Source organism: Ammospiza caudacuta, chromosome Z (genome assembly GCF_027887145.1).
Source record: "Ammospiza caudacuta isolate bAmmCau1 chromosome Z, bAmmCau1.pri, whole genome shotgun sequence".
Classification (NCBI taxonomy): domain Eukaryota; kingdom Metazoa; phylum Chordata; class Aves; order Passeriformes; family Passerellidae; genus Ammospiza; species Ammospiza caudacuta.
In genome coordinates, this window is record NC_080632.1 from 72171592 (window position 1) to 72181631 (window position 10040).

At 53.5% G+C, this 10040-nt stretch overlaps 1 protein-coding gene across 1 annotated transcript; it reads left to right on the plus strand.

Moving 5' to 3' along the window:
- The first annotated feature begins 3140 nt into the window (after nt 1–3140).
- On the plus strand, nt 3141–10040 carry LOC131571656 (serine/threonine-protein kinase PAK 3-like). Its single transcript, XM_058824435.1, has 11 exons — nt 3141–3219; nt 5037–5134; nt 5832–5868; nt 6554–6617; nt 7251–7299; nt 7609–7721; nt 7980–8097; nt 8887–8986; nt 9258–9454; nt 9552–9689; nt 9939–10040. The coding sequence occupies exons 1-11, from the start codon at nt 3141–3143 to the stop codon at nt 10038–10040; spliced, it is 1095 nt and encodes a 364-aa protein (XP_058680418.1).

Consider the following 10040-nt stretch of genomic DNA (forward strand, 5'->3'; position numbering starts at 1 on the left):
TAGATATTTGCTCAGTTTAGCTGTTAGGTTAGCTGTTAGGTTAGCTGTTAGGTTAGGTTGGGTTAGGTTAGCATTAGGTTGGATTAGATTAGGTTAGGTTAGGTTAGGTTAGGTTAGGTTAGATATGTTGTTAGGTTCAATTTAAAGCTCTGTTGTTTTTCTTTCTGCAAGAGATGAAAATTGAAAAAAATTAGGAACTATAGGGATCAACTTTTAAGGACTATAGAACGTAGACAGCTTGGATAGTAGAGGATTGTTTAGCTTAGGATAGGGTGTTGTTAATTTAGGGAAGCTTTGAAGTAGAAATGAAAGAATTGTCATAATAAGAATTAAGCAGTGAGAGGAAAAGCTGGGCTGCAGCAGAACTGGAGCCTGCAGGCGCTCCAAGCTGTCAGCCTGAGCAGGCCACCTGCAGGACAGAATGATGAAGATGAAGAAGCAGCGAGGGGATACTTTGTTTCAGCCCGAGTGTCAATAAAAGTCGAAAATATCCAGAGTGTTGTAAGACTCCCTTCCTTGCCAGGCTGTAGCTAAGTGGACAGTCCCTTTCAGAGGCCCAAAGAACATAGTGAGGTAAGCAGCTTTGCTTACCTGAAGTGTGGCATGCCTGTGGGAAGCTGAGAGACCTACAGGTAATGAACACCAGGTAATGAGCTGCCATTCAGGACAGCACTAGGAGGCAGATGTGCAGTCCTTTCTGGGCCTCTTGTCTTGATCAGATGTCAGGCTGATCAGCAGCAATCACCATTTTGTTGCCACCCTCCTCTCACTATGTCACCTGTGGGATGGAATGGCATTCTCACAGCGGCAGCATCTGGCATTTCCTCCCTGCTTCTCTTTTCCCCGCTTTTCACCCCAGACCCCCAGGGACCCTCTGGGCCAGCCTCATCCCCTACAGGGGTGTGCAACCACCAGGGCCTCCTGCAGAGCCCCATTCCCACTCTGCTGCCTCCTTGGCCTTTTCCCACCTCTGGGCCAGCCTGCTGTTGCCAGGTGTTGGAAACATGCACACAGCATAGCACACCTGTCATTGAGCAATTTGATGCAGGAGCCCCTGCTGAGCACGGCTCCCCACCCCGGCCCTTTTCCCACCCAGCTGTGGCTCCATTTCGCCTCCATCTGCTGGCATACCCACTGAGAGGGACTGCTCAGGGACTGGATGCTCCTTGAATGTTGCCCACAGGCCTGATTTCCACGCCTCCCCATTCCTCCTACCCCTAAGGCTGCCTCAGCCGTCTGAACACAATTTTTCTTACTCTAATGGCTTCCTGTGCTTTACTTGATACTGTAAGCAGAAGTACACCGTTTTGATTGTCTTTCTTCTAGAATTAATAAAAATAAGTTTGAAGTACTCCTAGATTTTGCCATTGAAAACTTGAGGCAAGTGCACAAAGTAGAGAAGCTTTCTGTGCAGCTTTTCAGTTAATTTGAGGTCCCCTTACTCTTCACTCACTTTCAGCATATCTGTTGATTTTCCTTTGCTCTCATCTTTTAAGCTTCATCCCTTGTCTATCGATCTGCAAAAATAGCCTGTAAACCCAACGCAAATTTACTATCCTTTGTATTTTTCCTCTTCTGGAAAAGCTGAGGCTCGTGTGATCTTCTCCTGTGATCTAGACTTTGATTCCAATCTTGGCTCTGCCGAAGTGCAGAACAAATGTAATTTATTGCCTGCTAGTGTGATCTGCTAGCAAAGGTCACATTTAGAGCTAAGCATGATGCTTCTCTCCCTCCGTTGAATACACATCTTTGTGTCAAGGCCTGGTGACTTCCAGGAGCACCTGGAAGCTACTGCCAAGGACAAAAGTCTCACTCTTGCTGGTTTTGACACTGATTTGTTGGGAGGATTTTGATCTACGTCGACAGTGATCTACAGGAACTGGATCCTTGACACCAAGTGCCTTCAAGCAACATCTCTAAGCAGAGTGGGCAATGAAGTCCAGATACTAATGAGTTGTGGTTTGTTTTAACTCTGTCTAACATATGGTACACTATCCCAAAACATGTTATTTTTGAGTGCTTCAGGCATTGAAAACTTAGGTTTATTCTTGTCAACACTTTTCTTTCCTCTCTTCAGAAATCTGCATGTCCAGCTACTAATTTCTTTCTCAGCTTGTTGAAAAGTTACCAGTCAGACAAGACTTGTTTCTTGACCCAGAGATGGGGCAAGCGTCACCGTTAGGCCGGACGTGGCATACACACGTGATCAGGGTCCAAGAAGAAAAAGGTTTGTTTGTTTTATTCTGCATGTTCTCCAGCTTATACACTCTTAACAAAGCGTGATCTCAAGTCACTAACTACATCACAATAACTTCTTCTATCCATTGGTGCAAAGCAATTAACGTCAATACAACTGGCAAAAGTTTTACAGAAATTTATAAGGCACGTATGCACATCTACTTCGGCACCTAGTCTAGCATACACAACTTTTCCTGAATCTCTTCTAATGGGTTTCCATGCTGACGGCCTTGTCTTCTTCCTTGCTATGGATACACTCAAAAACCATCAACTGCTATTTCTTCCATGAACTCGGCTTTGCTTGCAGGCCAGCTGTCAAGCCCCTCCATAGGTCAGCATGCACCCGCGTGCTCAAGGAGCAACTGCAGCCTACAATAGTCCTGGAAATTTATTATCTTTGCTTCGTTTGCCATCTAAATGTCACTGAAGAAGTTAGGCTTTTCCAAACCAGCTAGGATGCCACCTAGAAGAAGCAGACTTGCTTTCAGTCAAAGCTTTTGGGACCAAGAGTCATGTTTGCTTGCATTGCTTGGATGCCGCTTGGATTGGCGCATTTTCTGAGTTCCCCTGGCATGCCTTGAGCACTGCCTTTGTGAGTGAGGAGAATTTCCCAGGCTTTTCTTTTGCATCAGCTGTACACAAGGTTGTCTTGCTGGGCACAAGAAAGCCACAGAGCAGCTGCCATTGTGAGGTCAAGCCAGAGGTGCCACGTCACAGTGCTGTCAGCACAGCGTTGTCCCGGTGCGCGCCAGGCCTGGTCGTCCAGAGCAGCTCTTCCGCTGGCTCCCTGCAGGAGGATCCTTGTGCTCAAGGAGCTCTCAGCAGACGGCCTGCACCCCGAGAGGAGTCTTGGCTTTCCCTTGGCTGGCACTCAGCGTGCAAACGCGCACAGCACTGCCAAAATGATTGGGCAAGTCTGTGCCGCCGTTTGCACCATCTTTTCTGTTGTCTATTCTGGCTACTACCTGACCCAGCTGACTCGTAAGTAAAGGTTTCTCCTGGGGCTGGCATTGCCCGACTTTTGCTTGGCTCTGCTCTTTATGCCGCAGCAGTGGCCCAGTTTCTTTGGGAACAAAATGGCCGTGAAGGTGCCACCGCTTTGGTCAATGTCCTGCCAGCAGCATCAGCTACAAAGGGGGCATCTGTACTGGGTAGCGCGTGCAGACTATTTGCCATGCAACCTGCAGCGGTTGCCTTCCCTCCCCGGGAGAGTGCGCGGCAGCGGAGTCTGTCATTTCCTCAGCTTGCTGCTTCAAGCAAGACAAGCTGCAAATTGCAGACTCTGAGGGCAGATCCTCAGAAGTATTTCTACCAACTCAGTGGTTCTCTCCAGGAGTGAAGGAAAGCACCTTTTGCTCCATATTCTACCCCTTAAAGGCCTTGGCTGCATGACTTGAGCCTTTGATGCTGTGCCAAGACTGCGATTGCCTTGGCCATGCAGCACAAACTCCAGTGCAGGGAGGGTTTGCTGCTGAGCCCAGCAGCTGTTCCTGGGCTGCTTCAGCAGGGAGCTGCCACAGGGAAGGGACCCTTTGTGGAAGCTTTGCTGGGCTATCATCTTCAGCCAAGGGATGGGAATTAGGGCATGCAATTTAAAAGAATGTATATGGAAAATGCAGGAAAGAGAAGAGGGAAATGTAGCTTGAGCTGTTAGGCACAAGAGAAGCTCAAAGTTTTGAAGAGCAGCGGGCATTTCCAGCACCGCCTTCCTATTTCTCTCTTGGCAAAAGAGGCCCAAATGTAGCCAGAGGCTCCTCTAGCGTCCTTCTTGTTCTCTTGCTTGCTGTGGGAAAGAGCTGTTGCTCCTGGAGGCATGTTGGGAAAGGGAAATGCTCTGTGTTGGGACTGCCTTGTGCTGTGGGAGTGGCCAGCACAGGCACTTTTCTAAGGGCCTCTGGTTCCTTTTGCCTTGCTGGCTGCAGGTCACCTGACACACGGATGGAGACAAGCCTGTCCTTTGGTGAGTGGCAAAGGAAGCTGAGACGTTGCTGGCGTGTGAGAATTGTGCAGCAATTCTGCCAGCTTGGCCTGTTGCAGCCGAGTGTGGAGTGCCGGCGTGGGAGGCTGAAGGAAAGGCCAGCTGCCCGGTGGCATCAGCAGTAGCAAAGGGAGCACTGGCTGTTTGCTGATTTTCCAGTGAAAAGCCTTTCAAGAGATGAAAGGCAAAAGGGACAGCTCCAAGGCATCTTGCTGCTTCTAGGCAGCAGGGAAGCTCAAATGCACAGCAAGATGGAGTAGCAGCTCGTTCAGCCAGCTTCCTCGGCTTTGCGTGACTCAGAGGCCCACTTGTATCAAAGTCTATGATTTGCCCTTCTTCTGGGTGCTTTCCCAGCTCAATAGAAAGCAGCTCCTAAGGCACTGGCTTTTGCCCATCTCTCTCACTTCTGTCTGCCTGCAGGGCACAACAGCAGGGTCAGCAGCTCCTCTGGCTGCCTCTGTCATTGAGGAAGAGGATGAAGAGGAGCAAAGGAAGATGAAACCTTCAGCCGCTGTCCCTTCACAGCCTGAACTTGCAGAGCCAGTAAGTGACAGCTGAGCTTGGCACTGCCTTTGGCGCACGGCCAGGCTACCCGTTTTGGAGCAGCCCTTGTTGCTCGTGGCTGAAGATGCTGGCAGCCGTGTGCCTGCTGTGACGTAGTGCGGCTTCAGGCAAGCTGGGGAGCCCTGGCCAATGGGTTCTGAAGTTTGACATTGAAGCTGGGATGCTGAGAGGGCGCCAGAGTGTCTCTTGGGATCAGACAGGAGGCAGCATTGAGTGACTCTCAGTGCAGGAGTCAGCCCCTTGTGCCCGTTGTCAGTGCAGGCTGCCTGTGGTCAGCGGACAGCGCGGCCCAAATACGCAGTTGACAGCCTTGCAGGGTACCTGGCAGACACTGGCCCCTGGAAGGGACCTGCTGTCTCCGTGGACTAATTAGCTTCAGGCTGTGCTTCACTTCCAGCCGGTCAGAGCAGAGTTTGGAGAGGAGAATCCTCGGCAGCCCTGCATTGTAAAAGGGCGGGTGGGTCTGGGCAGGGCTGGAAGGCGGCTCCCAAGGGCCGCTCTCTAAAGGCTGCCATAGAGAAGGGAAATCCGTGAAACAGATCAGAGAAGGGACACGCTGCGGGCTTCTGAGCAGACTGTTGCCTGCCAACTCCGGGCTGATTTCATTCCGGCCCAGGAAAAGACAGGAGGAGGAAAGCAGCGAGGCTCTGGGGCCCTGCTCTGATCTCTTTGTGGATTTGGCAGCCCCATCGATACCTTGTTGCCAGTGTCTTGCAGAAAAGCTGAACACGTGGAGCATGGAGGTGGTCGGGAGGGGCTGGATCCAAGTAGCCTTTGGGCTTCTCCCGAAGGTGCCTTTGAGAAGGGGACATGGGAACTGCTCCAGCTGGAGAGGCCTGGCCGTGGCTAGCAGCACCTTCCCAAGGCCTTGCTTTTGCTGTGCGCTTAGGGGGGGGCATGAGTGCCAGCCACCCTTCTGACGGGCAATCCTTTCTTGTCCCAGCGCAAGACAGGCTCTGCCATTCAACCTGGTGCCGCCGGACCAGCATGGCCTGCAGCAGCCAGCTCAAGCCCCGCTGCCGGCACTTCCTGCAGCAGCGCAGCCCAGCAGCCCGAGATGAGGGAGGAGCAGGGCCTGAAGACACTGAGTACGTCCGTCTGGTGCATTTCTTGTCTGCCAGAGCAGGGTCTTGTGCGAGTGTCTGGGTGTAGGCTGCGCCAGATGCTGGCCCTCAGTCTCAGAGGCACTTAGGCCTCTCTGCAGAAGGTGTTGTACTGCTCTGAGGAAGCGCGGCAGCGCTCAGGGAGTCCCTGCTGCCTGTGAGGGCGGCTGGGCCTGGCTTGGCCCTGCCTGGGCTGCCTTCTGGGCCAAAGACAAAAGCAGAGATTGTTTCTGCTTGAGCAGAAGGCTGGCACGTAGCAAGTGACTATTGCCCAGGGAGCTGTCTGGCCCCAGGTGTTTTCTGGCTCTGGTTCTTACTCCTCCTCCGGCCCAGACACTTTGTGCCCCTGGCAGTGGACCTGCCAGTGATGGTGGGTGTGACTGCGGAGGCAGCAAAGGCCCTTGCTTACCTCTTAGGACCCCCTTCTTAAGGGCTCATCATTTTGGCTTATCGCGTGAGATGCTGCTCTTGAAAGAAATCAAGGCCTTCTTGGAAAGGCCACCTGATGAAAGGTGGAGAAGATGGCCCTCCCACTTGCTGGTCTCAGCAGCTGGAAGCCGCGGGACCGCAAAGGGCCCAGAGCTGCGGGCAGTGGGGCTGCCTTTGGGACGCTCTGGGCAGCGGCGTCTCTGTGTGCGAGTGAGCGCCCTGCACTGCTTTTGTCTTTCAGGGAGCATCGTGAGTCCGGGCCGGCCAACGGGCAAATACACGGCATTTGAGGAACTCGGGCGAGGGTAAGCGTGACGTCAGCTCATTTTACAAAAGTGTGGGCCAGGTCTTTGGCTGGTGCAATATCAAGCGTGAAGTCAGGCAAGCTCCAGTCATGGTCAGGCTCCGGCTTGACCTCGTGTCGCCTGCCTGGACTGCTCGGTCAGAGCAATGCAAAGGCCTCATCAAAGACAAGTTGATGCTGGCAGTGTCTTGCTTGCAGCAGTGAGGAGCAGGAGCTGGGAGAAGCCCTGGCCCTGCAGCTTTGTGGCCTGAAAGAGCACCTTGCCATCCAAGAAAGGTCAGATTGTCAAGGACAGTCTTCTGACTCAAATTGTTCTCCCTTTTTTGACACACACATGCATGCACACCCGCACAAGGAGAGAGTTCCCCTTAGGTTCTGAAATGACCTGGCAGGGTGTGCGCCTTGGAGATTTCCAGCGGCCCTTGGTCTTCATGCTGCACCTTAGTGTTCCCTTGGACAGCCTGCCCCGCATGGCAGAGGGCTCACGGGCTAACATGCTGTTGGCCGAAGAGATGCTGCAGCCAGGCATTTTTTCTAAGGAAGGCGTCCAGGCAGCCTGGGGAGATCTGCTGCCTGGGCTTGCTTTCACTGCCAGAGGGATAAAGGTCTCTTTCTGCTGCTTTGGTCTTTCTAGAGGGTTTGGAGCTGTTTATAAAGCCCTTGACACCAGCAGCGGACAACAGGTAAAGTGCCAAGAGCCCCACGCCATTTTGCAGCTCTGGAGCGCTTTGCCCGCTGCTGTGAGCTGTGCTTGGAGGTTTGGGTGGCAGCTCCATGTCTGCAGCAGGGGCTGTTCCTCTGAAATACAGTCGAGGCTCAGGCGGCAGAATGCATTTGGGATGGCTTTTGGTGCTTCTGCTAAGCTCTGCTGTCTAGTGACAAGGCACTTTGGCCCAGCGTGCTGCCTCATTGCACCAGCACTCGCTCCGTGCTCCTTGTGATCTCGAGCGGGGTGCGTCTTCTCAAGGTACCGGTGGCCAATGTCATTGCAGGTGGCAATCAAGATCATGTCACTCGAGGAGGAGATGTCCGAGGAGCTGGCTGCCAATGAAATCCTGGCCATGAGGGACAACAGGAGTCCCAATATCGTTACCTACTTAGACAGGTTGGCATATTCTGGTGTCAATGTAGCTTTAGCTGGTGCAAGCGCAAAGAGACGATGCCCTTTGGTCGCTGGCAGAGAACAGAGCTGGGGATGATTTCTCTGCGTGTCTCCAGAGCGTGGGAGGAGGTGGAGCTGGTGTTCAACAGTCTCTTGTGGCACCCGTAGCTTGGAGAGCAGCTGCAAAAACCTGTCTCAGGCCCTGGGGTGACTGAGGCTATGCCCATTCTGTTGCTCCATGCCGTGGTTTTCTTCTTTCAGCTACCTGGTGGATGCGGAGCTCTGGCTGGCCATGGAGTTCATGGACGGCGGCACCTTGTTTGATGTGCTGAGGGCAGTGTACCTGGAGGAAGGACAGATAGGCGCTGTCTGTCGGGAGGTGAGGGATCCCGCTTGTGCTTGCCCAAGACTGCCCGGATGCTGCTTGTCAGCTGGAGCTTAAGGAGAGCCGAGATTTCTTGCTCTCACCTTTCTTTTGCTGCTGCTGCTGCTGCTGCTGCTGCTGCTGCTGCTGCTGCTGTCACGCCACACAGGAGAAGAAAGAGCATGGGAAGTGTACTGCCTGCCAGTGCCCTTGCACTCCTCAGGCTCTGTTCTTGCACTCTTCCATCCTGTCTGTCCTCTGGCCTTGGTGCTCGCTCACTGGCTCAATTTCTCTTTCTTCCTCTTCTCAGCTTTGCCTGGGAATGTTTGCCTGGAGCCTGTCTGTCTGTCCTACATTGCTTGCCACTGGAAGGCAGCATGCGGGTGGCAGAATTTCAAGCTAAGGGCAAAGAGCTGTCCTCAGCTTCAAAGGCTAGCATTGCAGCCTGCATGGCGATGCATTGTGGAACAGCTCGAAGGTGCTGCTGTCACCAGCAGCTTCCTCTTCTGCTGCCACTAGGCTTCCCCAAAATTCTTTGCCGTGCCGCCTCCCAGCCAAAGGTGGCGCGCTTCCTACCCAAGGCCGGTGGAACTTTTGGGAGCCCAGATGCCTTTGCTTGGAAATCTAGAAAAAACTTCCAAGAGTGTTGAAGCAGCAAGCTCTTCATGGTGACAGCAGCGTGATGTTTCGCCCTCGCTCACAATTCCCTGAGAAAGCCGCCAATCCCCTTGAGCTCTTTCCTTGCGGGTGGGATGAAATCAGATCCTGCAGGTTAACTTTCCCTCCCTCCTTTTTCTCTCTCAGTGCCTGCAAGGACTGCATTTCCTTCATTCCCGCCAAGTCATCCACAGAGACATCAAAAGTTGCAACGTCCTGGTGGGCACGGACGGATCCGTCAAGTTGGGTGGGTATCCCTGCTGGGCTGCAGCATGTCCAGCATATGCCGTGTGCTTGCATTTTGGTGACGGCCACTGGGGCAGAAGGGCGGCTTGGCCAGTGCGTGAATCGTCAGGGTGTTTTTGAAGCGGCCGATGCCTTATTTGCCTGGCTCCAGGCACGTGGAAGGAGAGCTCAGCTGCTTTTTCAGTTAGATTCAGCATGGCCTGGTCAGGGCAATGGTTTTGGCTGCTTTGCCAGTGGTAGCTGGCTTTGACAGGCTTTGTTTTTGTCCTCAGGTGACTTTGGCCTCTGTGCTCAGCTCAGCCCTGAGCACAGCAAGCGCAGCTCCAGCGTCGGCACTCCCAGCTGGATGGCACCGGAGGTGGTGAGAGGAGAAGCCTACGGCCCCAAAGTGGACATCTGGTCCCTGGGGATCATGGGGCTGGAAATGGTGGAAGGGGAAGCTCCTTACCAGCGGGAAGCCCGTCTCCGGGTAAGGTGCAGCTTAGCAAGAGGGCTCTGTGTGGAGAGAGCTGTGTGTGGCTAGCAAAGGAGCAGGTGGAGTGTCCTCTTGCATCCATGTGCTGTAGGCTTTTGAACTGCTAGAAAGGAACGGGCCCCCAAAACTGCAGAACCCCAGGCACCACTCGGCTCTCCTGCGCGACTTCCTCCGCTGCTGCCTGCAGGCAGATGAGGACAGGCGCTGGTCTGCCCAGGAGCTCCTACAGGTAAGAAAAAGCAAAGGGGCAAAAAGCCCTGGCAGCTGAGGACACCTGCATGAAGGGATGAGGAGGAGGAGGAGGAGTGTGGGCCACGTGGCACAGAAAGCTGCCAGGACAGGAAGGCGCAGGGGGACATGCTGCCCTCAGTGCTCTTTGTGTGTCTTGCTGGTAGCCAGGGAATCCTGCTTGAGCCCGCAGGCTCAAGTGATCCTGGAAAGTAAGAGTTCCTTTCTTTGTTCTTTTTCCTCTGGGCAGCATCCCTTCGTGACCTCAGGCGATCCTGCCTCCAGCCTGGCTGCTCTGATCATCTCAGCCAAGCAAGTGCAGGAAGACTGGAGAGGAGACACCTGCGCCTGA

What these genes read in the sequence shown, in the direction of transcription:
- LOC131571656 (XM_058824435.1), top strand. Translation starts at nt 3,141, where the DNA reads ATGATTGGGCAAGTCTGTGCCGCCGTTTGCACCATCTTTTCTGTTGTC. An exon ending in GCCCCTGGAAGGGACCTGCT is followed by an intron (nt 5,135 to 5,831) that starts GTCTCCGTGGAC and finishes GCAGCCCAGCAG; the next exon opens with CCCGAGATGAGGGAGGAGCA. An exon ending in TAGGCGCTGTCTGTCGGGAG is followed by an intron (nt 8,098 to 8,886) that starts GTGAGGGATCCC and finishes TTTCTCTCTCAG; the next exon opens with TGCCTGCAAGGACTGCATTT.